Source organism: Melanostigma gelatinosum, assembly GCF_949748355.1.
Source record: "Melanostigma gelatinosum genome assembly, chromosome: 1".
Taxonomy (NCBI): domain Eukaryota; kingdom Metazoa; phylum Chordata; class Actinopteri; order Perciformes; family Zoarcidae; genus Melanostigma; species Melanostigma gelatinosum.
The window spans coordinates 7,888,669-7,913,870 of NC_136634.1; the positions used below are offsets into that span (position 1 = coordinate 7,888,669).

Below are 25,202 nucleotides of genomic sequence, written 5' to 3' on the forward strand. Positions count from 1 at the left end.
CCTTTGAGGAGCCTTTGGGACTGATAGTAAAAGCAGGTTTTGTAGACTCATCCTCCTTCTGTTTCTTCTTCTCTGCAGCTTCCGCCCTCCTTTTCTCTATCTCCTCCTTCATCCTCTTCCTCTCCTCCTGTTAGGAAAACCACAATATGCTGTCACGCTTTAGTCAACAACCAAATCAAGCCAAAGTACAATGATGAATGTAAAATCCATCCTCACCTGTTCTTTGGCTTTCTTGTCCTCCAGCTGCTGTTTCTTCTGCTTCTCCTCCTCCTCCATGACCTTCCTCCTCTCCTCTCTCTTCCCCTTCAGCTCCTCCAGCTCGGCCTCTGCGTCCTGCTGCTTCTGCTTCATCTTCTCAAAGTCCTCGCTTTCCGCGTCGTTTCGCCGGCGCTTCAGCTCTTGCAGCTTTCGCTCGGCCTCTTGTTGCTCTGCGCTACCAGCCTTGTTGGAGGGAACATTGTCTCTGCACACAAACACATACAATTATTGAATGATCAATACGCATGTATACAAACTCAAGTGTTCCTGAAACGATACTGATGAGGTGAAAATGATAACTTTACCTTGAAGTCTTCTCTGTTTTCTTAAGTTTATTCTCAAAGAGCCCTCCGTTGTGTTTGGCTGGTTCATTCTGGCGAAAAATTCAAAAAGTGTAACCACCAAAGCCTCTTCCTAATCACATCTTCGATATTTAAAAAGAAAACATAAAGAATATACGTTTTACCTTTTCCTTGAAACCAAATCTTTTTGGCTTTTCCTCCTTTACACGGAAGAAAGAAATGGAAGAAAATGATTAAAATAATAATAAAATAAAAACAGCAGGTTCAGTCAAAACGCATGATGTAGAAAACCCACAAAAAAGACATCAAACAGCGGCTCAATCAAAGCCGGGGCAGTGAATGTAAAGCAGATGTAAACGGGCGCGGACACATGCTGTGACATCCTCAAGGCCATCACCTCTTTCATCCATGTGGCAAACAAAACGCTGTGACTGCTCAGTGGTGTGTGACCACGCCGCAAATATCGGCACCACGAGACCAAAGCCTGGATAGATCTGAAGCGGTCCTCCAGTGTCATTTAATCGGAAGGATTAACAACTTTTTTACACGATGAATGTCTGTATTCTGTTACTTTACAGACGGGAACATTAATCATTTCATTGAACTTTTCCAGGTCTTTGAAGTGGCTGCTATACAATAAATCACATCAATACCTCCTCTTTCTTTGTCTTCTCTTCCATCTCTCTCTTTTTGCGCTTGTCTTCTTCATCTTTTTTCTTCTTTTCTTCAGCCTCCTTTTTCCGCTTTTCCTCTTCTTCTTTCTTCTTCTTCTCTTCCAGCTCTTTCTTCTTCTGCTTATCTTCCTCCTCCTTTTTCTTCTTCTCTTCCAGCTGTTTTTGGCGTTTTCCTTCCTCTTCTTTCTTCTTCTTTTGCTCCATCTCCTTTTTTCTTTTGTCCTCCTCTTTTTGCTGTCTCTCTTCCATCTCCCTTTTCTGCTTTTCCTCCTGTTCTTTTTTCATTTTTTCCTCCTTTTCCTTTTTCTGTTTTTCTTCTTCCTCTTTTCTCAGCCTCTCTTTCATTTCCCTTTGTTGGTTTTCTTCCTCCCCCCTCTTCTTCCTTTCCTCCTCCTCCTCTAGCTGCCTTTCTTCTTCCTCTTTCTTGAGCTTTTTCTCCATTTCCTTTTTTTGCCTTTCTTCCTCTATCCTCAGCTTTTCTTCCATTTCAGTTTGCTGCCTTTCCTCTTCTTCTTTCCTCTTCCATTCTTCTTCCTCCTGGTCAACATCAGGAACAGCCTCCTCTTCAGCATCGTTCTTTGTTAAATCAGGCCGCTCAAACTCTACTTCTGTTGCGGCAGCCTTCTCCTCAATCTCCTATAAAATAACGTTGTGTGTCAATTAATGCATGTAAATCAACATAATTAAGTTGGCAGAGAGTTAAGATAAGAGACCATACCTCATTTATTACGCTTGCTGTTCTTGAGTCCTCAACATATTTCTGCTGAGAAAAAAAACAGATAAGCAACAACAAAATCGTCTTAGCCCAAACAATCTATTTACAAATCTTCACTTTACCTTCTCATCTTCCTTTTTGTCCTCTTCCTCTTTTCTCATAGAGTTAGTATCAGTGTCTGCCACATCCTCTTGGGCTGATTTCTCATCCTCCTTCTCCTCCTCTTCCTCTTCCTCTTCCGGTGCGCTGTCTGTGCCGTTGGTGGTGCTGACGGTTTGGTCAAAATCCTTTTGTCTCTCCATGGCCTCCTTCATTCTCTGCTGGCGGCGTTCCTCCCTCTTGGCCAAGCGTTCCAACAAGGCCTGGTCATCATCTGCACCTTCAGCACCGGTTGTCTCCGTCACACTGAAAGCACATGAAATCCAATTGTAAAAAAATGAATGTGGAATCTTCGAATTTCCATTGTTTTGCCCAATCAAGTGTGATAGACCCAGATCTAAGTCTCTGATTGTATTTTTTCTGTGGCTGGAGGTGATGAATTAAACATGTATACTTGTGCTGGAGAATGTTTGTCCCAAGGTGTCTCACTCTGAATGAACGTCTCATCTCAATACTTGGGTAAAAACAAAATGCATTTGATTAAAAAAACAAGTGCTTATTTCCCCTAGTGTCTAATCTTCTTTGTCTTTACCTGTTAGTGTCGATCACATCAGTGGTTCCAGACTCGTCTGAGTCCTTCATCTTCTTCCTCTCCTCCCTTGCACGTCTCCTTTGCTCCCGAGCTTCCTCCTCATCGTCGTTGGCGTAACCCTCCCTGGAATATCGCACATGTTGCAGAATACATGTTAATGTCCTTGTGTTTTCACTCCAAAATTAGACAATTGATATCAAATATATGAAAATGCAATCGCAACTGCATGATTACATATTTTAACATTACCAGAAAATCTGCGACGTTCGTATCTGAGCATATAAACGTCAGCTATTAAAAGATATTGTGAAATTAGTTGGAATACGTATTGGAAATATGATCTTGTGTTATGAGCTCAAAGGACATGAAATGTGATTAGTTCAGTAATTGTAAGGATCTTTGGAGGCCAGAGGAGATGAAAGTATACCTTTTTGAAAATATACTCGTTATTTTGTGAAACAGATGTATCTGAGGATCCCTGACACTCAGGTTGTGAACCTCTGATACAAGCCATACAGATATGATGGAGATTGTAGATGTCACGAGTGAGGGAAAACAGACTAAGAAATAATAAGAAACACACATGCAGTACATGTGTCCGAGATCAAAACACCTCATCGAACAAATCGAGATCTTGCCAAATAATTAACCCCTTTGGCATTTATTAATGTAAGAAACATATTTAAGTAGAGACAGAGACATTGCTGACAAGAAGAAGGGTGAAAAAAGAGGAAGATAAAGAGATAGAGATGAGGACGAAATCACCAACATGAGACATGAAAGTCTTTACAGTCCTGCCATTGTCTTTCAATCCTCCTCATCTCGCTCACATCCTGCCATTGACTTTCATCCAACTGTGAGTGCACCCACAGGGAGACTTTCGGAGCATGCCGAGCTTGTATCTTTCCAAGCATTACCAGGCTTTATGAGGCACGGAGAAAGCTTGAAATGGCCCATTGATAGAGCATGGGTATTATTTCCCTCTGCTCTTCCTGAAACCGCAACGCAATGATTTGCAGATGTTGTGAGAGGAAGAGGTGATGGGAACCACCAGAGTCCTTTTCTGCCTTCAAAACAGAAAACAGAAACGAGGTAGAAATCCAACCAATCCTCAGGCAAAGGTTTTCCTGGCATGGCATGGGGTCGCCCCGGTAAAACATTGAGGAAGCGATTGAATTAGGTAATTCTCCACCTAAAGCTATTGGCCTGCTGTGAGAGTGCTGTCAAAAATGTTGCAGTTACATTTCCAGACGAACAACACGAGGGACGTAAAACATGATAGATGGGAGGAATATGTGATGAGATTTGGAGATGAAAAAACTGTCAAACTGTCAGTCTGAAGCGTTGAGAGCAGGCTATCTCGTGCTGAAATCGAAAGGCAGTCAAAACATTCCAGCGTCTGCAGCATTTCCTCGGGCTGCAGTGAGGAGCTGAGGGCAGGCTGGGTTGGCACCGCTGGCAGGACTGTGAGAAAATTTGCTCGGATTGCCTTTTTTCCACTGGGGCTCTGATGACTGGACATCTGATATGACGGCAACTGACTTCTGAACAGGAGGAAAATAATGAGTTGTGCTGCGATTGATTGTATGGACATCCCGACTATGTAGTCATGGCCAAATTTCACCTTCATCCCTTTAAAAGAGGTTCTATATTTTTAACAAATCCAATGAAAAAACCAAAACCAACAATAAGTTAGTCCGTCCCGCTTTTCCAACCTGCCTGTGTTAGTAACGAGCCCATTCATTACAACTGAAGATGTTTTTCTGCTGCAGTTAAGCGACAAGCAGGAGTAGAAAGACCATGTGTTGGGGTCTATTTTCAGCTGTGGATTGATACACATTTATGTTCATTGGAATTGGAGGGATATGTCACCCAGTGCAACGGTGTGGCTCATTAATGTGGTTTTAAAACAATGGAGGTCTATGGTACAGAGGAAGAACATATATCAGGCTGTTCTTACACAAACAACACGACCCTAAATAAGATTACAAGAGCAGGTTCATGAATGAGGTTTGGGTTGGAGACGACAGTTATATTTTTTTATGTTTTTTATGTATTTTATCTGAAGTCTAAAAACAGACAAATTGGTGGCTGAGCAATGTTTCTCTGTGATTAATCGTGAGAGTTTAGTGTCTGTAGGCTCCAGTAGTCAGAATTCATCCCAACGTTTGGTCCTTATTTTAAGTTGCTTTGTAATTAAGCAGATGACGGGTACAGGTGTCAGCAATTTTGTTGATTACTCTCCACTTTACGTTGGCTCATGTATTGCTTGTCCTGTGCAAAAATAATTTGTTTGTTCAGATTGTGATACAAACTGTGGCTCAACCACTTGAATTGTTCTGTCTGCAACTTTTAAAGAGTCCTGTCTGCTCTGCTGCTCCATGTTAAGACACACAAAGCTCACAACTCCCTCATGCAAAAGTGCAAAAACACGAAGACAGACACACAAATGCAGACGGAAAACCTTGATCACTGAGCGTCTGTCTCCAAGACTTTGCAAGATTAGAGGAGAAAAATCTTGAGTATCTCATCAACACCTCTAAAATGCTTTGTTGCACTATTGTAAAGGTTCAAAAACCAAAAAACACAGCCCAGTCTAGCATCCACAGTATTACACAGTATCGATGGGACTTCTCTGTAAAGAGCTGGTGTCTAACTTTAACACAGACTGCACAAGTGCTTTATAAAAGCTCCTGCTGATCAAATATAGTGTACTGAAGCTGAAAATGTATCCGGTTTGAGTTGCGAGTCAGCCATTCAAACGCTGATAAAACTAATGAGCCTTTAATTTAAGATGCTGTGTCCTTTTATAGCCCTTGTACACATTTTACCATGCATTCACTTTTTTTCCCCAACAAGTGTTATTGTCCATAAAAGTGTGCCTGTGTGCGTGTTTCCGTTCATCTATTCGTAGATGTTCACTCACTTGTCAGTGTCGACGCGGATCTGCTCTCTCCTCTGCCTCCTCTGCTCCATGCGGCGGTCAAAGTCATCGTCCATGATGCCCGAAAGGTTCTCCTCACTTTTCTCACTGAAAGACAGAAATGCGATATCAGATCACGTGCGATGAATTCATTTCAATCAATCACTCATCAATTGTTTTTGTCTTGGATTAGATACTTGATGAAACACATGCTTAGAGAGTACTCTGATTACTGCAGTATGTGGCGCATTTTTGAGATTACATTGGGAGTACATTGGGATCTTATAACCACAAGATGAATCTAATTTTCATCATCATTTTAATTGCTCAACTTGTAAGCTTTAATACTAAATAACAAACCCTCACTGCGACGAAGAGAACAAGCAAAAAAAAATTCAAAAATTAGCTCCAAATCAGTAGCACATCAAAGTATAGGGGACCACCCAAGACAGCTTCATGACATGAGTAGAAACTTGAAAACTGTTGGTTTACAATACCGTAGCAGTAGCTGAAGTTTAGTTCATGAACGGCCGTGTCTCCCCTCTCTTTATATATCAACCTCTGCAGTCTGGTTTATCTCAGCCCTTCTGCAGCACAAAGAATTCCTGCTTGTTCTTTCAGCGACTTCAACTACCAGAAAAGGCAAAAGCCTGCCTCTCTGCTCCCCTCTCTTTCTCTCTCTGCCTCCCTCCTCCTCCTCAACCTGACTCCTCGCTCTCTCTGCCGCCGTCTCACGTTCCCCTCCCTGATCTCTGACTTCAGACTCTCTCAAAATGTTCCGCTTGTTTTTTCTTGTTTCATCCTGCTGTCTCTCTTTCTGTCTGATGTACTGAAGCTTTGTTTGCCAACAGATGTGAAATCCATCAACCGATAAACCCGTCAATGCAGTCAACGCTCCAAGCCACTGGCCAGTGAGTGAAAACATTTGATTGGCTTTTCTAATAAAACACATGTACGGATTCCTACATTGTGTCAAATTCTGCCTTTAAACCAGACTACTTGAAGATGTGGGTGTCTGAATTGCTCAATTGCTGAATTTCTAATGTTTTCTCATTAAATCTGGCTCACACGCATTGGTCAGCGACCCATGCACATCTTACCAAGATATATATATATATATATATATATATATATATATATATATGTCAAACAAACAGACAAACAGGAATGCTCAGTGAGACAAATTATGTATTTCTTTTGACTTCTATTTACAAGTTTAGTTCCATTACTGGTCTACATCTCAAAGTTTTCTCAAAGACACACACTCAAGAAAATTATGATATGAGGAAAATGTCTGGCCTGCTTCACAAGCAAAGCATGCATCCATCTTCTTCTACAACAACACACCAAAGAATGCTGGGAATTAAGATGAGGTGACCTCACAGAGTCAAGTCTCTGTCCTCACGTTGATACGACACACATAGTAGAATGCATGCATGGCGGACTCGTATTCTTGTTTGATATGGAAGGATGGACATTTCCCAAGCTAGCGTTATCATTCTTGATCCTATGAAGTTATGTAACACATGCAGTGTCATAAAGAGGGCCACTTCAGCATCATCCCTTTGTTTAGTTATCTGTATCTTCTGAAGAGTAGCCCACCAACAGCGAGTCGGTCATCAGTTTAGATTTTACAATGGCCGACACCATATACAGTCACAAAGGCTAACAAACAGAGGCCTTTTCTAAAACATCCACTACATGGGTAACAAGACAGGTCAGAGCTTTCCTGGAAAGGAATCGCACTCTTTACACATCCCTTCCCTGGAAAACTGGTAAGGGACTTATTGCAACCCAAAATAGTTTACTTGTGGACAAAACATTGTCTCAGGTTTGGAGAGGTGTCTGTCGCTTTGGTCGAAAACATCTGTTTGAATGAGCTCTAAAAACTATAGGTGAAAAACAGACTGGCTGGTGTGTTCACCGCTTTGGTCCAGATTGATTTTTCTCAACAACTTTAAAATGGATCAAAATTTAGTTCAGACATTCACGTTGGAAATTGGATCAATCCTTACTGTTGGTATTCCTGCGTATTGGTATTAATTAGCAAATGTTAGCATGCTAACGTGCTACACAAGGATGGTGTACATGGTAAACATACCTGCTAAACAACAGCATGTTAGCATTGCCACTGTGGGCATGCAAGCATGCTGAAGTTAGCGTTTAGCTCAAAGCACGACAGATCCTATACAGCAGCATGCTTATTCTTCTTTTATATGGGATGACGGACTGATTTGTGGGATGAATTAAGAAACACCAGTGTTTTTTTTGGCAAAAATATGAAAACACCTTGAAGAGCATTAAGACATAACATTTGCCAGTTCATATTCTCTTAAGAATTGAATTTCTGAATGTGATGTTACAGCTTCAAAACACTTGCAGGATTACCACCAGATGCAGGTGTCCAAAACAGCCCTCACCGCTCCTCCCCACATCCATCATCGTCACACAAAGTGTCCCTCACAGCGATGGTAGGAGGTATTCCAGCTATATGTACAGTAACACGGCGCCGACTTCAGTCAACGGTCATGTCGAGAGCACCTTGTGACATAAAGACACAAGCAATCATGATGACCAGCATTAGCACCAGCATCGTCATTATGAAGAACCTCATCTGTGAGGTAAAATTTCTGATGAAAATTTCTTTTTCTTAAAAAAAGTTCTGCTTTCCATTCAACCCAATTCAAAGGGACACAATTCCTCTCCCAATATAACATGAGACAAACTGTTATCCATCACTCCCTCACAGCTGTTCCTATATGGGACCAATTAAGGTCTGCATGACAAAGGCTGGTCTGTCTCCAAGCACTGTGGACTGTATGGAGCAACAAACAAGGACTGACTGACCTGCAGGCTAACAGCTCGCAGACATGTTAGAGTCGGTATCCAGGCCTGTTTGGATTGGCCCGGGTCCAGCTGGACCGGCAAAGTTCTGCATTTCTAAAAGTTTAAAAACGCACCACTCTGGCAGCTACACAAATACCTTTCTGCCCCCACTTTGTTCACAAATGTGGATGCACACACAGAGACACACACACCTACACGCACTGAGCACTGATACTCACTTCAACATAACAGCTGTCCCATCAGTCACCAGACAGGTGATTTGTATGGATTAGAGGGGTGTGAATTATTCCTGCTCTAAAACAGAAATAAAACCAAATGTAAAGACATAGTCCCCCTTAGATGAAAGCACTCATCATATTGGCATTTTAATTTAGAGAGAAATCTCTGCCTGTGACATGGAAACAGTCCTTTCATTTATATGTAGGCAGCATGCTATAGGTTCTACAGTGTTCCTGTCATGAATCTGAATCAAGTTCACAAATCATTCCCACATGACGGGTGCCCAGGACAGTTTCTTATTCATACATCTGTAACTGATTCGTCTCATCTGGGTAAGCTCTCCCTTCAGATGGAGCACTTTTTTTCTTTACACCTCTGCAGGGTCACTCTGCTCTCATGCAACTGGAAACTCGTCGTTGTCTTACCGATGGCCAAGTGCTTCCCCTAACACTCACCAGACACTGCTCATGAATATTCATATTGATGTTTGAAACAAATCAAGAGAGGCTGTGACAAGAAAACAAGTCTGGCTTCCTGCTGGCTACATCAGATCGCCTGGCACGGACGTGAAATGAAGACCGTGTGCATTCTGTCAAATGCCTAAATACAACATTTACATTTCAGTATTTCACAGCTAGCCACCCAGAGCAAGTTTTAATTGGAAGCTAAAGGACACCATGACACAATGTGGCTTTTAAAAGGAGTAGATGAATTGATTGATTGATTGATTGATTGATTGATTGATTGGAAGCTGCACATTTTCACTTTCAAGAGTCTGATTCGAAGATGTTACCACTCTCCTGTCTGTGAGTTAACTGTGGCGCTAGCTCCATTCGGCAATTAGCTTAGCTTAGCATACTGACTGGAACCAGGGGTCACAGCTAGCCTGGGTCTGTCAAAAGTTCAAAATAATGCCTTCCAATACATCTAAAACTCACTACCATGTTTACCACACATCTCATTTACTTAATTTGTGCACAAACACAATGTCATTTGGGTGGATTTTTTATTTTTTTTCAGCTGCAGCTGGTAAAATGTATATATTTTAAACCTAACATTCTACTTGGTCTGTGTATTTTGGCAACAAATTTGTCTTATTTAAGTCATTTTACATGCAGATTAGACTTGGAGTACGTTCAGGAGGAATAATGGCCAGAGCTGCAAAGTTTAATGAAGTCCACGGAAAGCATGCATCTTTCTGGCACATTTAGGGAAAATCTACAAAATATATTACGTGTGATATGATGTATTTGAAAGAATACATAACGTTCCTGTTGAGGCAGTGACTAATATTGAAGGCATGGATTAATGAACCATACTTTTAATACGTAACTATGACCTGTCAAATGTGAGTAATGGATACAGCTCTAAAAAAGAAACAGTTTGCTTTTGGAAGTATCCAATGCCAGTGTTGCCAATCAAAAGGAGTTAACTCACAGTCAGCCCACATTTGAGTGCTTTGTTTCTGAAGCCAACAAGGATCCTGAGAATTCCTCAAGTGGTCCACTGAAGGTTATTATAAGTCTCATAAGACATAAGTGCTCTGTATCTAATACAACAGTTAAAAGCCTTCCACTAAAAGCCCCATAATTACATGAATTGCTTGGTACTTCTTTGTGTTTTTATTCATCCCATCATAATATTAGTACACCATATGTGCTATTTGTATATTGTCCGGCTTTGTAATTACTGGCTCGATGATGCCGTATTTACAGAGTGTCTGCAATTGTATTAATCAGACATCGAACGGAGGCAGAGTAAAGCATTCGGCTCTGTTAAAGACTGTTTCTAATCCATGATTTACATTTGGTGTGGCAGGTTAGGTCTCATATCTTCAATCGGGAAATGTTCTGGAGAGACATGCAGGCAGTTCAACATTTTGAAAAATGCAATCTGCGTTTCTCAGAGAGTTAGATTACACTTATAGTTTAGCACAAAAACTGGGAAAAGATGGAAACAGCTCGCTTGGCTCTGTCAAAAAGGTCGAATTAAATCCACCTACATGCCCCTCTAAAGCTTACTTTTTTTTAGTTCATAGAAGAAAAAGTACAAGTATAAAATTGACATATTGCCATAGTACAGGGGATTATTTCTGGGTGGTTTGTTGCAGGCAAACAGATCCTGACCAAGAAATAGTCCGGCACATAACCCCCTTGTATAACGATTTGGTTTGGGTTTTATATTTTCATGTATTCATTGGTTTATTTGGCTAGGGACAGTGCACAATAATACAACATTGCTGTAAATGCGCCAGAATTAGCCAAGAGGCTATTTTTCATCTGTAGTCCCATGGCAGATGTTACAAAGTCCACCTAAACATAGAATATAAGATTCAATTGAAAAAGTTATGCAATATTTGTCCTTAACAAAGTGTGCAGAACAAATGAAAGAAGGGAAAATATTAATATAAGTTGGAGCATCATTCAGGAGACTCTTATACTACATTGGCAACAAGACATCCAACACAGAGGCTCACAAAACAACACATACGAAACCAATAAAGGAGGGATATTAAATAGAAACATGGACTATAGATTATGCTGCTTTGTTAGAAACTAAAAACATCCATGTCAGAAGCACAAAACATAAACGCATGCAGAGTAAGACATGCATGCAGGTAGATGAGGGGCAATACAACTACTTTGACAGTAACTACCATTGTGAATCCATCGTCATCAAATCACTATTGTTGAATTTATTCTCCAATATTGTCACATTAATGCTTCCAGTAAAGACTTCAGAAGCCAACAGCTGTCTTTGACCTTTAATGGAAATGTTTAACTTGCTGCATAGCTGTGCACCTACAGGGTACATACTGTAGTGAGAGTAAGATATATATATATATATATATAAATATAATATGTATAACATCTGTTTCATCTCATACTGCACATCATTTGACTTCTTATTGGAATTGAATAATACTGAATAATAGTTACATAATATACACGTAGGTCCCTTAAACAACTCTGCTGCCTAAAATAAGACACGTTTTTATTTCAAAGATAAAGAAAGTGCTTCAACACGCTTGTAGATCAACAGTCGCCTGAGAGGCGTTTGCAATCAATCAAGAAGCAGCAGCTGCTTTCTCCACATGACCAAACATGGTCACGTATGAAAAAGTCCCCGACAAGGAAACAAATTCCTCACAGTGTACAAGCCACAACATACTGTCGTGGTGACCTCCTCTGCTGCTCATTGAAATGGTTGTGTACAGTTTGGTTGGAAAGCAGTGTGTGTTGTTTTGTGGTCGATAACCACTGATGGGTAAAGTGGAGATTTGCAAGCATCTGACCATCTCTATGAAGAGTTAACAGGCTCAACGGGGCCTTCGCTCGGGCTCTTCAGCTCTCCACGCGGTGCTCTGCAGCTCAGCTTTGTTTTAATAAGCAAAAGGACACAAGGAGTCCATCATCAGCTGACAGGTGTACATTAAAGTGGAAAATGCCGCGTACTTGCTTTATTTTGTCCATAATGACAACGCTAAAGTTTGAGTGATCGTTGAAACTGGAATAAAATATGTTTGGTGACACAAGTAAATTCATCAAAATTTCAAGCAGAGCTTTAGTTTGCTCCTCGACCGGGGACTCAATGGAAACAGACGCAGCTATGTGCACACCCTGCTCTGCATCCCCTTCAGCTGAAACGTTGTACTCGGCCTCCTTTTAAGGAAGTACACAGGCAGTGTTAGTTGTGGTGTCCCAGCTTGGCACGGTGCAGGGCCATAGACAGTAAGCATGGTTTACTCTCGGAAATATCTGCCGCTATACAAAGTGGCAATCCAAGAATAACTTATTTCCATTGTGATTGCTCATGATTACCTTTCCTTAACGTTGCTGGGAGACAGAAAGTATGAGTGGAAGGAAAGCTGATTGCTTTCTGTCAATAAAAGGAAACAAACTATGGCTGTTAGAAGATGGGTTTACAACAGTAGAAGTTTGACACAGTGGAAAAGGAACAGCTGGCTCTCGAAACAAATAAATCCGACTTCTGACTCATTCTAGTATTGATGTAAGGAATGTTATTTCTCTTTACACCAGCCTTGATGGCCCACTGATTGCTGATGAATGACTCTATTAATGTCAGAGCCACTAACAACTCACCTCTACCCCTCCTGCAATTTGCTCATGTGGAAAACCATTTCCTCTCCTTTTTAGAGTGTCCCACCTGTACAACTAGAGAGCAGACAGCCTCCCTCTCCGTCATACACAACACGTCTGAGCTACAAAGACTCGTTTGTGCTCAGACGAAAACAGCAGCAGCAGAATCTCCCCTGCGTTCTCTTTTGGCAAAATGTGATTCACAAACTCTTTTTCAAAATCAACCTGATTTCAAGTAACCAAGAAGGAGGAGAAGATGCTCTCAAACCCAAACATGTGTCCAGTCCCCAAAGAGCCGTCCGTGGTCATAAACTCACACGGCCCCATGTGGTTGTAGCATTTATCTTCAATACCATCTAAGGAATAGGAGCCTGACTTGGCACGTCCTCCACGCCAAACAGCCTTTCCACAAGCAGACGTCTGCTCAATGTACCAGTAACAGGAGTCGAAGTCAAACTATAGCATTCACTGCTGTTGGACAGAGCAGATGCACGTGCCTCAAGGACACCAATTTGCAGAGGCATACGACCAAAATGCACATGTTTCAGTTTACAATTGCTTCATGCAGGTCCTGTCTTCCGTATACCATCTTATGTATGTCATTTGGATGCAGTGCCAGCTGATTCCAGTCCCTCTGCAGAAATATACTTCTTCAGCTTTATAGTTTCAACTTTTCAAGAACGTCATAAGGAGTTGACTGGATGACCATCGACTGAGAGGATGTATTGACTTTCATTGCATTAAATCAAGTTCAGCAACATTTTAGAATGTTTGGATAACAGTTATATGTATATATATATATATATATAATATATATATGTATATATGTATTGTTGAGTGAATAAACTATTTCATGCCATCTTGTCCAGCTGTTATTCTGCCAGAGGTTGACCCTTCTTAAGCCAGTGCACACATTTTTGTAACGAGGGGAGACATTTCTACATTCTGTCCAGTCCGTTTAACATCTGCTGATTCTCAGCTTTGTTCTCCAATGAATTTATTTTAGTGAGATTCATGATCAAATCAAGTAAAATAGTTTCCCTAAGAGGAGAGGAGTTATCTACATAACATATAAGCTGAGTAACAGTCTGTTACATGTAGAGCATCTGTTCCTCATCTCAACCAGCTGGTTAAGTTTAAGACTCGTTAGCGAGCCACACACTTACCTCGTCATGACATCAAGTGATGTTTGGAGAGCAGCACAACTTTAGCTGTCGTTAGTGCCGGGAATCTGAATCTGATCAACTCTGATGATAAATCTCTAATTCTTCCATAATAGTCACAGACCACCAAAAAGTAGCACCCCTCTTTATCTGCATTAACTTAAAGTTATTCAGCAACACACATTGTCATCGTCAAACTTACCAGACCGGCAGACCAAAGTCACTGTTCTTGCTGGAAATCAGCAGAGAGAGAGCAACCAGAGGTTTATAAGCAGCGCATGCAGCGTCCAGCCCCGCCTGCTAAAGCTGCAACTCAGTGATGAAATGATAAACTGTGTGTCAGGGTGGTTTCTTCTCTTCATAATTTCACAGTAAATTGTTGTATATGATGCATAAGAGTTTTCCGAATGGTTGCTGAAAAACATATTTTGTATCATTCTTAAAATAATTCATGCTCAAGATGAAGTTCTCTTTCACTCATTCCCCTGCTGGTGAGAATGCATGTTTGGTAAGAAATGCAAAATGACAGTTGTAGTTCAGATGCCTGATCCATACAGTATACTGTAGTATCTACCAGGATACATGCCATCATTCCTGCCATACAGATGGGTCTATGATGATGATCATCGTGTCCATTTAGGAGCATTTCCATCCAATTAGAGTGTTCCTTCCTGGCTCAGCCTTACTGGTTTGGCCAAATTACAGCAATGTTTGAGAAATGACGAGCCACTCCTCTGTGGTAGCCAAACAGACTCAGTTGTTTGTCGTTTCCAGTGGGCTCAAGGCGACCGGAATCTAAATTGCACACACATCTGTACTTCCCCAAACAGCATTGTTGTCCAATTTGTTTCCGTTGCGCCATTACACAGCGTATAACTAACTTTATATCAGTGTGACATCTGACACGTCTTGACATGATTAAGTGTCGCATAAAATGAAGCTTGAAATTGACACAAAACACCAAAATAAAAAAGGCATGTTTAAGGAAAAGTTAAATTCCCTTTTATTTCATCATGCAGGCTCTCGTATGGTAAGGTGTGAACAGCAGGGAAGACATTAAATAACCCATGAGATTACAAATACAGTGTTTTCTTTAGCTACAAATGCATCACCTCTTCTCCCCAGTTGACCTAACAGACCAGTGTACAACATGACAGCGAAACAAAACATCCCGAGACACAAACGACGCACAGCGCTGCACATCTACAAACAAGAGGCACAGTACAACAGACAGTACAGCAGCCGATGCCACACACAGTAACATAAGATAGTGGTGGTATAAGACATCATGTGCAGACTCAAAAAGTAGTTTGTAACATTTTCACACATGTTAACAACATGACACAAGCAACATGAAATTGCACATGTATGAATTTAGTAATGCTAGTTACCAGTCACAGGTGTTGCATTTAATTAGAAAGGGGATTCGTTTAAAAAAAGATTCTCCCCAAAAGTGCAAAGCATAAACCAGTTATCACCAAATTGCGATTGTTTTCAACTCAACCTTTTCTTTCCATCACAGTTAATGTGCTGTACAAACCGCATGGTGCAACAGCTTCAGCTATAGTGCTTACTCTTACCGAGTGGGCTATTTAATAGCGAGAGTAACTGACAGCAGATGAGTTCAATGGTTTTGCATGTTTACAGCGTTTCACTCTTACCCAGTTCTTGGATTGAACAGCCTGGCAATCAATTTCTCAATTTCTCAGCTTCACCACATTACAATTGAACTGCAAGGTAGAGTCAATAGGTAAATTAATAAACAACCACTTTAGGGTCACCATACAGGCATAAGTGGTAACAGTTAGCTTAAACATCAGCGCTTACACAAAATACAACTCGACACAGCGCTGAAACATTTACAGTACTTCCTCCTGCTCCAGTCGGACCTATGACACGCGTTATGTATCCAGGTGAAGCCACTACACACCTTTCCTTTGAATCTTATTAACAATGTGCTGTTGTTATTGTAAGATGTCATATATTATTATTTGAGTCTTTGAGAATTTTCTCTGGACCTGTACCTAATAAAAAAAGTGCACACAGGCAACCAGAACAGACCTATGTTAAGTCGTACAGCCAGTTAAGTGTGTTCAAGTAGTCGGTTTGGCTTTTCCCTGGTCCTCCACCTTTTTAATTGCCGCCTGAATCTTCGCCTGGTCTCCCAAGAGCTGTCGGGGTTTCACGGGCTTGAGGTTTTCATCCAGCTCGAGCAGCACAGGTATCCCTGTAGGTAAAGTCACGCTGGCAATATCCTCATCCGATATACCTGTTGAAATAAGGACAGCAATATGAAGATAACACGAAACAAACGAGCCACAACCAGGCTTGATAACTAATATACATGAACACTGTACTGAAAGCTTGTTGCTAAATGCTCCATAATATTAAGTAACAGTCCATATGGGTTGAATGAATGAGTGTCCTGTGGCGCAAGGAGCCTCCAAAGCTTACGAGTGTGATGAAAGGTCAGCGTGGACTTGATAGCCATCGCCGAATGTAACATAAACTCACTGGCCTTTTTACACAAGTTCAACTTTCCATTTGTGGAACTGAAAAGATGTCCTTCCCAATTCAATGGCTGACGACTAGAACCAGCAGCCTGTACAGCAGCAGACTGAATGCATTTAATGCACGAACACAAAAGCTGAGAGAGCGCTGTTTAGAATAGCTTGGGTCAGTTCGTTACGGCATACCTTCCAGGTGTTTCAGCAGAGCTCTGCAGCTGTTTCCATGAGCAGCAATGAGCACAGTCCTGCCTTTCCTTATCTCTGGCACCACGGTGCTGTCCCAGTATGGCAGCAGCCTGTCCAACACCTCCTTCAGGCTCTCTGCTCGGGGAAGGTTCTCCTTCGGCACGTCACAGGTGGTGTATCTGCGGTCATTGTAGATTTCCAGGAAGTAAGGGTGGGATTCATCAATCGGAGGTGGAGCGATATCATAGCTCCTTCTCCACAACTTCACCTTTTCCTCTCCGTGCTGCAGAGCCATCTCGGCCCGGTTCAGGCCGATCAGGGAACCGTAGTGGCGCTCGTTCAGTCTCCAGGACTTGACCACAGGGACCCACTCCTGACCCATAGCCTCCAGCACCAGCCACGCTGTCTGGATGGAGCGGCTGAGTATGGAGGTGAACACTAAGTCAAACTTGTAGCCCCGCTCCTTTAGGAGTCTCCCACAGTCCTGGGCCTCCTTCACCCCATCCTCGCTCAGCTTCTGGTCGACCCAGCTGCAGAAACGGTTCTCTTTGTTCCAGGCCCCCTCCCCATGCCTCAGCAGAAAGAGTCTGTACTTGGACATCCGAAGCACCAACAGCAGACACCTGCACACATTCAGCAGAAATTAACAAAACAGTGGTGCAGTTAGTGAAACACCTGGGAATTAATTTTAATATGAAAGCTGCAAGCAGCATTGATTGGGCCCTCGCAACTTCACGCACGTCGGGGGTACTGAAGGGACTCTGGGTGACACGGCCATGCATTTCTGTGACCATCATACTCTGCGTGCACGAGTTAGATGATATTTCCTGCGTCGACCAGCAGCGTAGCAAGATCATGTTGCCAGGTCTGAAGCCTCAAATGTTGTGAGTGTACCTCAGATACAATCATAAATGTAAGCCTTTAAAGATCATTTAAAAAATGAATGTGTGTGAATACGCTTCAGTGTTTGTAACATAACAGACTGAGTGACAGGCTAAAGGCAGATAGCATACAGCAGTGAGCTCGCTTACACAATGGACACAATGAAAGCTGTCGTTAGCAGAATAAGTATGCGAATATTTCGTTGGATGGTGATGCACCGCTTGTCTGATTGATGGACGCGCTGCTATGTAGAGTATACGGTTTATATTATGGCCGCTCAGCCCCAGGTAAAGACAAGACCAGCGTTAACCAAAAACAGAACTACAGACATGTGGCAAAGTCATCCCAAAATAATCAGAATATTGTGAAAATGTCGTCTTACCCTGTGTGCGTTTTAAATCCGGCCTAAAAGTAGCTGGAACAGTCGTAAATGTTTGGCCATGCACGGGACCGTAGCTGATTGACAGTCCATCCCTCCAATCAGAGTGTCGGATATCACAAGTGGGCGGTGCCTTTAAGCAAATGTTATGCCCATATTAGGAGTGGTAGTAACGGCCATGCACGTTCACCGTGGAGCGAGGAGGAGGGGAAAGGAGGGGCGTGACCGCCCACCAACCGTTGCTTGTCAAACGTGGGTGTCGTGAGGCGGTGCAGTCCGCTCGCTAGCAGCCGGTGTTATGTTGAATGGGCTCTGGGGTTCAGAGGTTTATGGTGTTTGTAAGACAAGGACTGCAGTTTAAGTAGCAATCCTTAAATCATAAAACATGCAATATTGCTTTAAAACAGTCACAATATTATATTTGTATTAAAGGGAGAGCTACCTCGATATGTGGGGATCTATATAACAAAATCTAAACCAAATGTATGACTAAATACCAGCCGTGCATTTTATACCTGGGCCTTCTGTGCTGTCCTTATGTTTACTCTGTAACTTCGTTTGCTGCTGCTACAAACAAATTCCCCCTGGGGATGAAAAAAGTACACATCCATCTGTCTCCTGAGCTACGGTTATTTGTTTCTATTGGTGTAATAATACACGTATTCGTATTGAACCGTTTGGTACGAGGCTTACGAACCGAACAATACGTTTGAATAATACTAGTGCATTTGGAAAATGCAGAAGCTTAACTTGTGGGAAATATAACGTTTTCGGTGGACTGCGCTCATGTAACAGACAACGAGATGTGTGACCTTTTGAACCCGGAACAATAACAAAAAACAGCTGGGGCCGGCGTTCGGCTTCCTCAGGATAACATAGCATAGAGAAATAGGGGCTGAATCTTTATTGCTATTAAATTATAAAATAGCTATCACTTTGTGATTCTGTTTAGGCCAGCAGAGAAGGCGTAGCTGGCCCTGACGTCATTAGATAATGACTGAGAAACTAGCTCATTTCTAGATGTTGTAGTAGATACTCACAGCTCTGTTGGAGCATTAATAGCAAGAGAGAGAGAGAGAGAGAGAGAGAGAGAGAAAAAACATGTCAACATATTTACATGATTAAAATCAATACATCATTTTAAAGTATACTTTGAAGCTGTCAATGAACAACGACTCACGGTTCAACCATGGTTGTCTTAAATTCCGGCACTAGATGTGAAAAAAGTAAAAGATCATGAAAAGTCTCTTGTCTGTGAAGTTTTAACGCATTTAATTCTAAACCGAGTGAATTCACCTTTTAACACCTGTTCAAATGAGCTGGACGCTGAAGATCGATGACCTTTTTCACGTCCCTGCTCAAAGTATTTAGCCCACTCCCAACTTTCATTGGCCCATTAAAGCTGAGCAAAGTTACTTATTGTTCACTCATGTTTTGCCCTAGTACAGTTTACAATTTAAATACATATTACAACTAAATTGAATAATAGGTTAAGTGCAGACTTCGGTTTGCTGTTTTATATGCATTGTTACAGAATGCATCTTTAAAAAGGACTGTAACTATAAAAGCACTTGTGTCATTAGCAAAGTTTCAAAGGGCAGCATCGGTGGTCGTGTTAACATAACTGACAAGAGCCTCTGCATAGGTGACAAAGAAGTTGAATGGCCAGATAATCCACAGGCATGTAAACTGACAATGTTCAACTTGCTGTGAATCTTAATGATATCCAAAAACAAAGTGAAGATAAGACACTCCTGTGAATGAACACTTCACAGATTATAAATGAACTCTTAGTAATTGTTTTAAACTTGCTGCTGCACGCTGAGAGGTGTATCCTTATTTACACAACTCAGATCAACACTTTGACATGCACACCACACCAAGTTTACTGTAATCCACAATGACCAGAATAAAAGCCTGTCTGTCCACCAACAGTGACATTTACTGTTGCACACAGCATCCCCACAGTATCATACAGCAAAGGGGGTAATACAACTTCATTTATGGGCCCATACATTTGGCATCTTGTGTTATTTTGACAACACCTGTTGGTGGAAGTGACAGTGAGAATTTAAAGAGACATTATCCACTGACCCACTGGTTGCATGCTGGGTCGGAGTCACACATTCACATTTGACCAGGGTCAGATCGGGGGAGTTTGGATAAAGCTGTTAAGGACTCAAACAGAAGCAAGAAAACAAGCTAGAGGCATTATTCTTTTGTTCGGCTCCTTCATTTACAGTCCAAGTTTGAATCTGGACTACGTCAAGACGTCCATCTATAGGCATCTAGTATTATTGAACCCCCATATAACATATCTGTGTTTCTAGTGGCCTCATCAACTGTGTGACATTGCTTTGTTCATGCCAATTTACAAATGCATCATCAAAATAGAGAGTAAAACATTGAAAATGAATAGAATGAAGCTTTGTTGAGAACTTAAAACGTAATGATTAACTTTGGGGCACAGATCACTTTTATTTTGTGAACTTGTGGATGGTGTCATTAAGTTGTATTTGCGGTGAATTGTTGTAAGTTGTAGTAAAGGCAGAGAAGACAATACCTTGAGGGCCAGTCTGCGAGATGCAGAGATCTTTGATTTTTTTCTACAAAAAAGCAGTTGAGAAAAGTTTTTAGCAGCAACGGTGATACAAAAATACATTTTGTTTTGTATCTTAGTGTAGATTGTCTTGAGTTTATCTGCACTAATAGCATAGCTAACTTACCTGTCTGCAGTGGACGTCATTACTTGATGAGTGAATTCAAAGATTAAATGGATGATGGACTAAATGTGCCTTTGCATTAAATGCATATTTCATAACAAGTAGATATAAAAGTCTTGTTTTGTTCTCTTGAAGATCAAAGTCTATTAAATATTTTACAGTCAATTTGCATGCTAGAGTTTTACATCAGCATCATAAGGTTCCAGCTGTTCTTCCAGATGATGCAACAGGTGAACTTGTCTAATCGTCTTATATTTTCTTAAGCCGCACAACCTAAAAATCAACATACCCTTTTTTTTAAATCTCTGCAGAAAACCTGTTGAGGTGAGCGGTGGCTGTCTCTTAATGACAAGAAGAAAACTTGCCAAATTGAAGGCTCCTGTCGCCTCCTGTGAGTGGACAACTGAAATAGCCTCCTCTGTCCTGACAGCTATACTGTACTGTATAATTCTGCACTGTATACCCCCCCCCCCTTTTTTTGAGGGGAAAAAAGTAGAGAATCGATCTATCCAATAACATCACTATCTCTGTTATTGGATAGATCGGAAACAAAACATTAAATCTGGAAATTTGAACAAACCAAAGACACTAAGCAGTGAAATTGTTACGGTCGTTTAATCAGCAGCACAGGTTTTACAAACATCTGCGTGATACAAATAGTGCACTTTAAAAGACAAACTCATAAAGATAATCAGTCTATTCTTTACACAATTTCAATATGCAAAGGGAACAGTGTACTATACAAGTTATATGATTACATCCATGGCGTACTGTGGTATTTTTACATTCATTAAATCCAGGTAAAACTTATTTTAATACTGTGTAATCTAAATAGTGCATTTATTTAATATATTACGAGTCCCTGTGGTTGAAAAGCACTCTTTACAAAACCAGTTTAATTTCATCCTGAAATGAAAACTTCTTCCTTGAATTTTGAAAATGATTCTGAAATAAAGACAAACACAGGGATTACATATATATTTTAAAAAAACATTTCAACCTTAAGCTTTACATTAGGAAAGATGACGTGTTAGTAACATGGCACCTTCTTATTGTGTTGTATTAAACTTCTTCTTCCTGCCCTCCATGCCAGACATGGCCTCCACGTTCTTGCGCCAGTCAGTCACTTCGTCCTTCTGCAAAGATAAAAGATGGAATCCACTTATTAATGCAGTTTCTCATTTTGTGGACGGATGTTGCAGCGTTACCAGCTTTACCTTTTCTTCCTCCTTCTTCACTGTCTTGAGTTTGGCCTTGAAATCAGCCTTCATGAGCTTGGAGTTGTCGGAGCACGCACCCAGCATGTCGTCTGTAGTTTTCTTCACCTTCTTCAAGTTGGGCCTCTTTGTCCCTTTCAGGCCAGAGATCTTCTGAATTAGTGACTGGATCTGTGCAACAAACACACACTTCAACATCCCGATAGGTCAGTAAATATATGAAGAGTTTTTTTTTGTGGGATTCAGTTTCACTGTACCTCTGTCTGATTTTTGTCTACCTTAACCTCTATATCATAACGAACTCCGTCTACAACATCAATCTTATTAGTTATTTCTTTGCAAAGGTCCTGTAAAGAAAAAGAAAACCGTCAAGATGTTGTAGAATGATATTAATGACCGAATCAGCTTGATGTGCTCTGTCAGTATTACCTTGAGCTCCTGGACTGACAGACCTGACAGCGTCAGCGGAGGGAAGGACTCATTCACAACTCTTTCCTTCTCAAGTTTCTTATCTTCCCTTTCAGACACCAGCATAGAAGCTGCCTTCTTCAGCAGTTTGGACTGTAAGATAGTAAGGCGTTAATAAGCCTGGATGAAAACCAAAGTGGTCTTTAGCACAAGTGGCGTACCGTTAACTACTGTTCGGACCCGGCCTAAAGGTCTGCAAGACCTACCTTCAAATACAGTCGGCGTGTTGCTGAATATTTTGGCTTTTTCTGTGAGAAAGATAAGAATACTTTTATACATCAAATAGAGTCATCAGAAGAGATTTTCATGAATGCATTAATCAATCATTCATTTATTCATGATTGGGAAAGAAACAATGTTGACTTACCGGTCTTCATCAACACGTGACAAGAAACGTAGACAGGAGTTATACAAATGTGTTATTATTTAATATAGAAATGATGTACGTCATTGTGGCTCGCTCTAGATCAATACTCACCCCTCAGACATGTCTGCAGTTTATGGTTCCTTGGGAGCAGAAACAAAGGTGTATTCACTCTTTTTTATTGCATTGCTTGTATTTTTGACACTACTCCACATAGTATTGCAGATTACACAGATGATCATTATGAGCATTTATCAGAGTCTCAGTAGTGTTAATGTCATTGATTAATCCAAATAGTTCACAGTTTAATACATCTAATTCGTCTAATTGTCCTCAGGGGCTGTCATACATTTTAGTGTCCCTGCAGGACAAGATAATCCTTTCTATTGTTATAAAAGAGCTGACAAGGAGCCTGCTGCTCGGCTATATTTAGCCACATTGCCACCATGCTTTGCTGCTCCCAGCAGCTGCTGTGGCCTTGATGGTGCCAGAGAAAGTTTTGGTAGCCAAGAGACAAACAACATCAGACCTGTGGAGATAAAACAGTTCTCAATCCCAATCCTTTAGGATCCACAACTCGGCTCATTTTTTTATTTTACTCTTGAATTTGGATATATCTATCGTCCAAGCATAAAGTGAGCCATCTCCTCCACCGTCTCTCAATTAATTTGACCTTCTCTTTGTGGCATTAGCTTTAAAACTGCAATACTTCCTATTTTTAATGAGTTGAACAACAGCATTATATATAAATAAATAGATGTAGGTGTTAAAGAAGGATGAAAGCATGTCAATGCATCTGACACAACACAGTAATATATCCAATTTAAATTAAGCCAGTCTGACAGGGTACGAAAGTCCAGATAAATGAGCCAAGCCGACAATTACAAGAAGCCTGCAGCCTTGCCCCTCCACCCAGGAGATTGCCACTTCATAAGAGCGAGCCATCATCACTTATCACAGCAGCTTTTCGTCCACAACGACGGCTCATGCCTGCCGTTACCAGCCGGCAATACTTTGGCAGGCAGCACAAGCCTCAGGTGACGGGGATCAAAAGATCTTCAAGAAGCTTGAGATGTCATAGGAGCGAAAGCTGGAAAGCTGTGTTTGAAAAGTTCCTGTGAGACCTTGACAAAAGTGGCGACATAGCAGGGATTCCCTCACATAAATACCAGCCACATTAGATGTGTCAGGAGCATGCTGATATGCAGTCTTCATCACTTTCTAAATTAAAGCCGGACTCGACTTTACACAAACGTGGCTGTAAATGGCTCTTGAGGCTTAGATAGCTGGGCTGCTGTCACAGCCGGACAAGAAGTTAATCGTGCAATGTCGGGTTAAAGAGCCCCCTGTAATGTCTATGACAAATCTGATTGACTTTTATATTCTTTTGATAAATAGCAACGGTTGATCACTTAATATGAAACGTACCTTGAAGATGAGAATCAGAGAGGGCAGCGACAGGACTGAGTCAGGAAAAGAAAAAGCACTTTGTGATTATTTGTGAAAGATTTACGTTTTCAAAGTCTCATGTGAATGGCTCGCTAAAATAGACCCCCAGTCCACCTGACAATAGTTGCATCACAGGGCAACCCTTTTTGATTTGCCCTTAACCCGTGACATTTATCGCATGCGACAGCGTTGCACAAGGGCACAACTCACACGTCCCTCAGCTAAGTGACAGCTGACTCTCTGGAGATATCAGGCACACTGAGCGAGTTTTTTTTATTTTTTTGATTTGTGTCATGGGGTGTTCTGGCAAAGACTTAACATCATAGACCAATAGTTTTAAAGGTGCCTTTTAAAGTAAGCTTTAAAAACATGATAGCTTGTAATTTATTCAGTTGAACTTGAAGCTTTATTCACAGGTTTCATGTTACAGCTAGAAGTCTACAGCCACATGTAACATGTGAGGCTGTACTGCACTGTGGTGCTTGGAGCTAAATGCTAAAATCAGTGTGCTAACAAGCTAATGTTGAGAATGTATTCATGTTTACCATGTTCACGATCTTAGTTTACTGTGTTGGTACGCTAACATTAACCAATATAGCATTAAACACACAAAGTGCAGGTGAGGCTGAAGACAATTTGTTAAATTCCATCATGTATATGGGGTGTCATCTTTTTTAGTTTTTTTTTATTAAAAAATTTTTTGGAGACAATTTGAGACAAGCAAGTTTGCGAACCGGAATATGTCTTAGATTGCTTGTATGTAAGAAAAAACAACAACTTAATTTTACTTTAATCCTTCATTTATCAGGGACAACACGCATTAATAAACATCAGTATATGTCCCATTCAGCATAGGAAGACATAGGAAAGAAAAGCAGACAAAACAACATCAATTATATTCACTGTTTCTATTCAAAGCACAATATAGAGCATACATCATAAATGAAAGGAAAACTAGTCAAAACAAAAACATTACAGGCTGACACATATCATTTTCTAACATTATATACCCATATGGATGCTTCGAAGAGTTTTAAAGGAGAAGTTGTAATTGTCAAAAAATGTTCTTCTGATCACCTCAACATTATATGTGTCTGCTGCTTATAAATGCTAAATCCTGAACACATCACAA

General features: G+C 41.0%; 3 protein-coding genes across 8 annotated transcripts in view; all 3 read right to left on the reverse strand.

The window, feature by feature from the left end:
* Nucleotides 1-14,116, reverse strand: part of cald1b (caldesmon 1b) — a 22,376-nt gene extending 8,260 nt beyond the window's left edge. For 3 of the 5 annotated variants that reach the window (XR_013771940.1, XM_079267808.1, XM_079267805.1), the window contains exons 1-10: nt 14,095-14,116; nt 5,567-5,671; nt 2,641-2,763; nt 2,072-2,354; nt 1,953-1,997; nt 1,214-1,870; nt 725-760; nt 564-631; nt 217-463; nt 2-127 (exon numbers count right to left, since the gene is read on the reverse strand). Coding sequence is in view for 4 of the 5 variants with exons in the window: in XM_079267808.1 (XP_079123934.1) it covers nt 2-127; nt 217-463; nt 564-631; nt 725-760; nt 1,214-1,870; nt 1,953-1,997; nt 2,072-2,354; nt 2,641-2,763; nt 5,567-5,640 (1,659 nt within the window). In the remaining variant the exon portion in view is untranslated. Of the gene's footprint in view, nt 1; nt 128-216; nt 464-563; nt 632-724; nt 761-1,213; nt 1,871-1,952; nt 1,998-2,071; nt 2,355-2,640; nt 2,764-5,566; nt 5,672-6,060; nt 6,190-14,094 lie in introns of those variants that run through there. The other 2 variants (XM_079267807.1, XM_079267806.1) reach the window with 2 other exon arrangements.
* A 751-nt stretch (nt 14,117-14,867) lies between these two features.
* On the reverse strand, nt 14,868-18,794 carry bpgm (2,3-bisphosphoglycerate mutase). Of its 2 annotated transcripts, none has more exons than XM_079268323.1 (3): nt 17,329-18,794; nt 16,589-17,211; nt 14,868-16,161 (listed from the first exon to the last, which is right to left on the reverse strand). In XM_079268323.1, the coding sequence occupies exons 1-3, from the start codon at nt 17,364-17,366 to the stop codon at nt 15,986-15,988; spliced, it is 837 nt and encodes a 278-aa protein (XP_079124449.1). In that variant the 5' UTR covers nt 17,367-18,794; the 3' UTR covers nt 14,868-15,985. The 2 variants fall into 2 exon arrangements, with proteins under 2 accessions (XP_079124449.1, XP_079124450.1); XM_079268324.1 differs by having other exon boundaries at nt 17,853-18,793.
* Nucleotides 18,795-21,171: 2,377 nt separating this feature from the next.
* Nucleotides 21,172-24,275, reverse strand: tnni4b.1 (troponin I4b, tandem duplicate 1). Its single transcript, XM_079266171.1, has 8 exons — nt 24,050-24,275; nt 22,732-22,764; nt 22,464-22,505; nt 22,219-22,350; nt 22,047-22,136; nt 21,790-21,960; nt 21,618-21,708; nt 21,172-21,517 (listed from the first exon to the last, which is right to left on the reverse strand). The coding sequence occupies exons 4-7, from the start codon at nt 22,321-22,323 to the stop codon at nt 21,622-21,624; spliced, it is 453 nt and encodes a 150-aa protein (XP_079122297.1). The 5' UTR covers nt 22,324-22,350; nt 22,464-22,505; nt 22,732-22,764; nt 24,050-24,275; the 3' UTR covers nt 21,172-21,517; nt 21,618-21,621.
* Nucleotides 24,276-25,202: the final 927 nt, after the last annotated feature.

What these genes read in the sequence shown, in the direction of transcription:
- bpgm (XM_079268323.1), bottom strand. Translation starts at nt 17,366, where the DNA reads ATGGCCGTGTCACCCAGAGTCCCTTCAGTACCCCCGAC. An exon ending in GTCCCTTCAGTACCCCCGAC is followed by an intron (nt 17,212 to 17,328) that starts GTGCGTGAAGTT and finishes GAATGTGTGCAG; the next exon opens with GTGTCTGCTGTTGGTGCTTC. An exon ending in TCTGCTGAAACACCTGGAAG is followed by an intron (nt 16,162 to 16,588) that starts GTATGCCGTAAC and finishes TTATTTCAACAG; the next exon opens with GTATATCGGATGAGGATATT.
- tnni4b.1 (XM_079266171.1), bottom strand. Translation starts at nt 22,323, where the DNA reads ATGCTGGTGTCTGAAAGGGAAGATAAGAAACTTGAGAAGGAAAGAGTT. An exon ending in TAGACAAAAATCAGACAGAG is followed by an intron (nt 21,961 to 22,046) that starts GTACAGTGAAAC and finishes TTTGTTGCACAG; the next exon opens with ATCCAGTCACTAATTCAGAA. An exon ending in TGAAGAAGGAGGAAGAAAAG is followed by an intron (nt 21,709 to 21,789) that starts GTAAAGCTGGTA and finishes TTATCTTTGCAG; the next exon opens with AAGGACGAAGTGACTGACTG.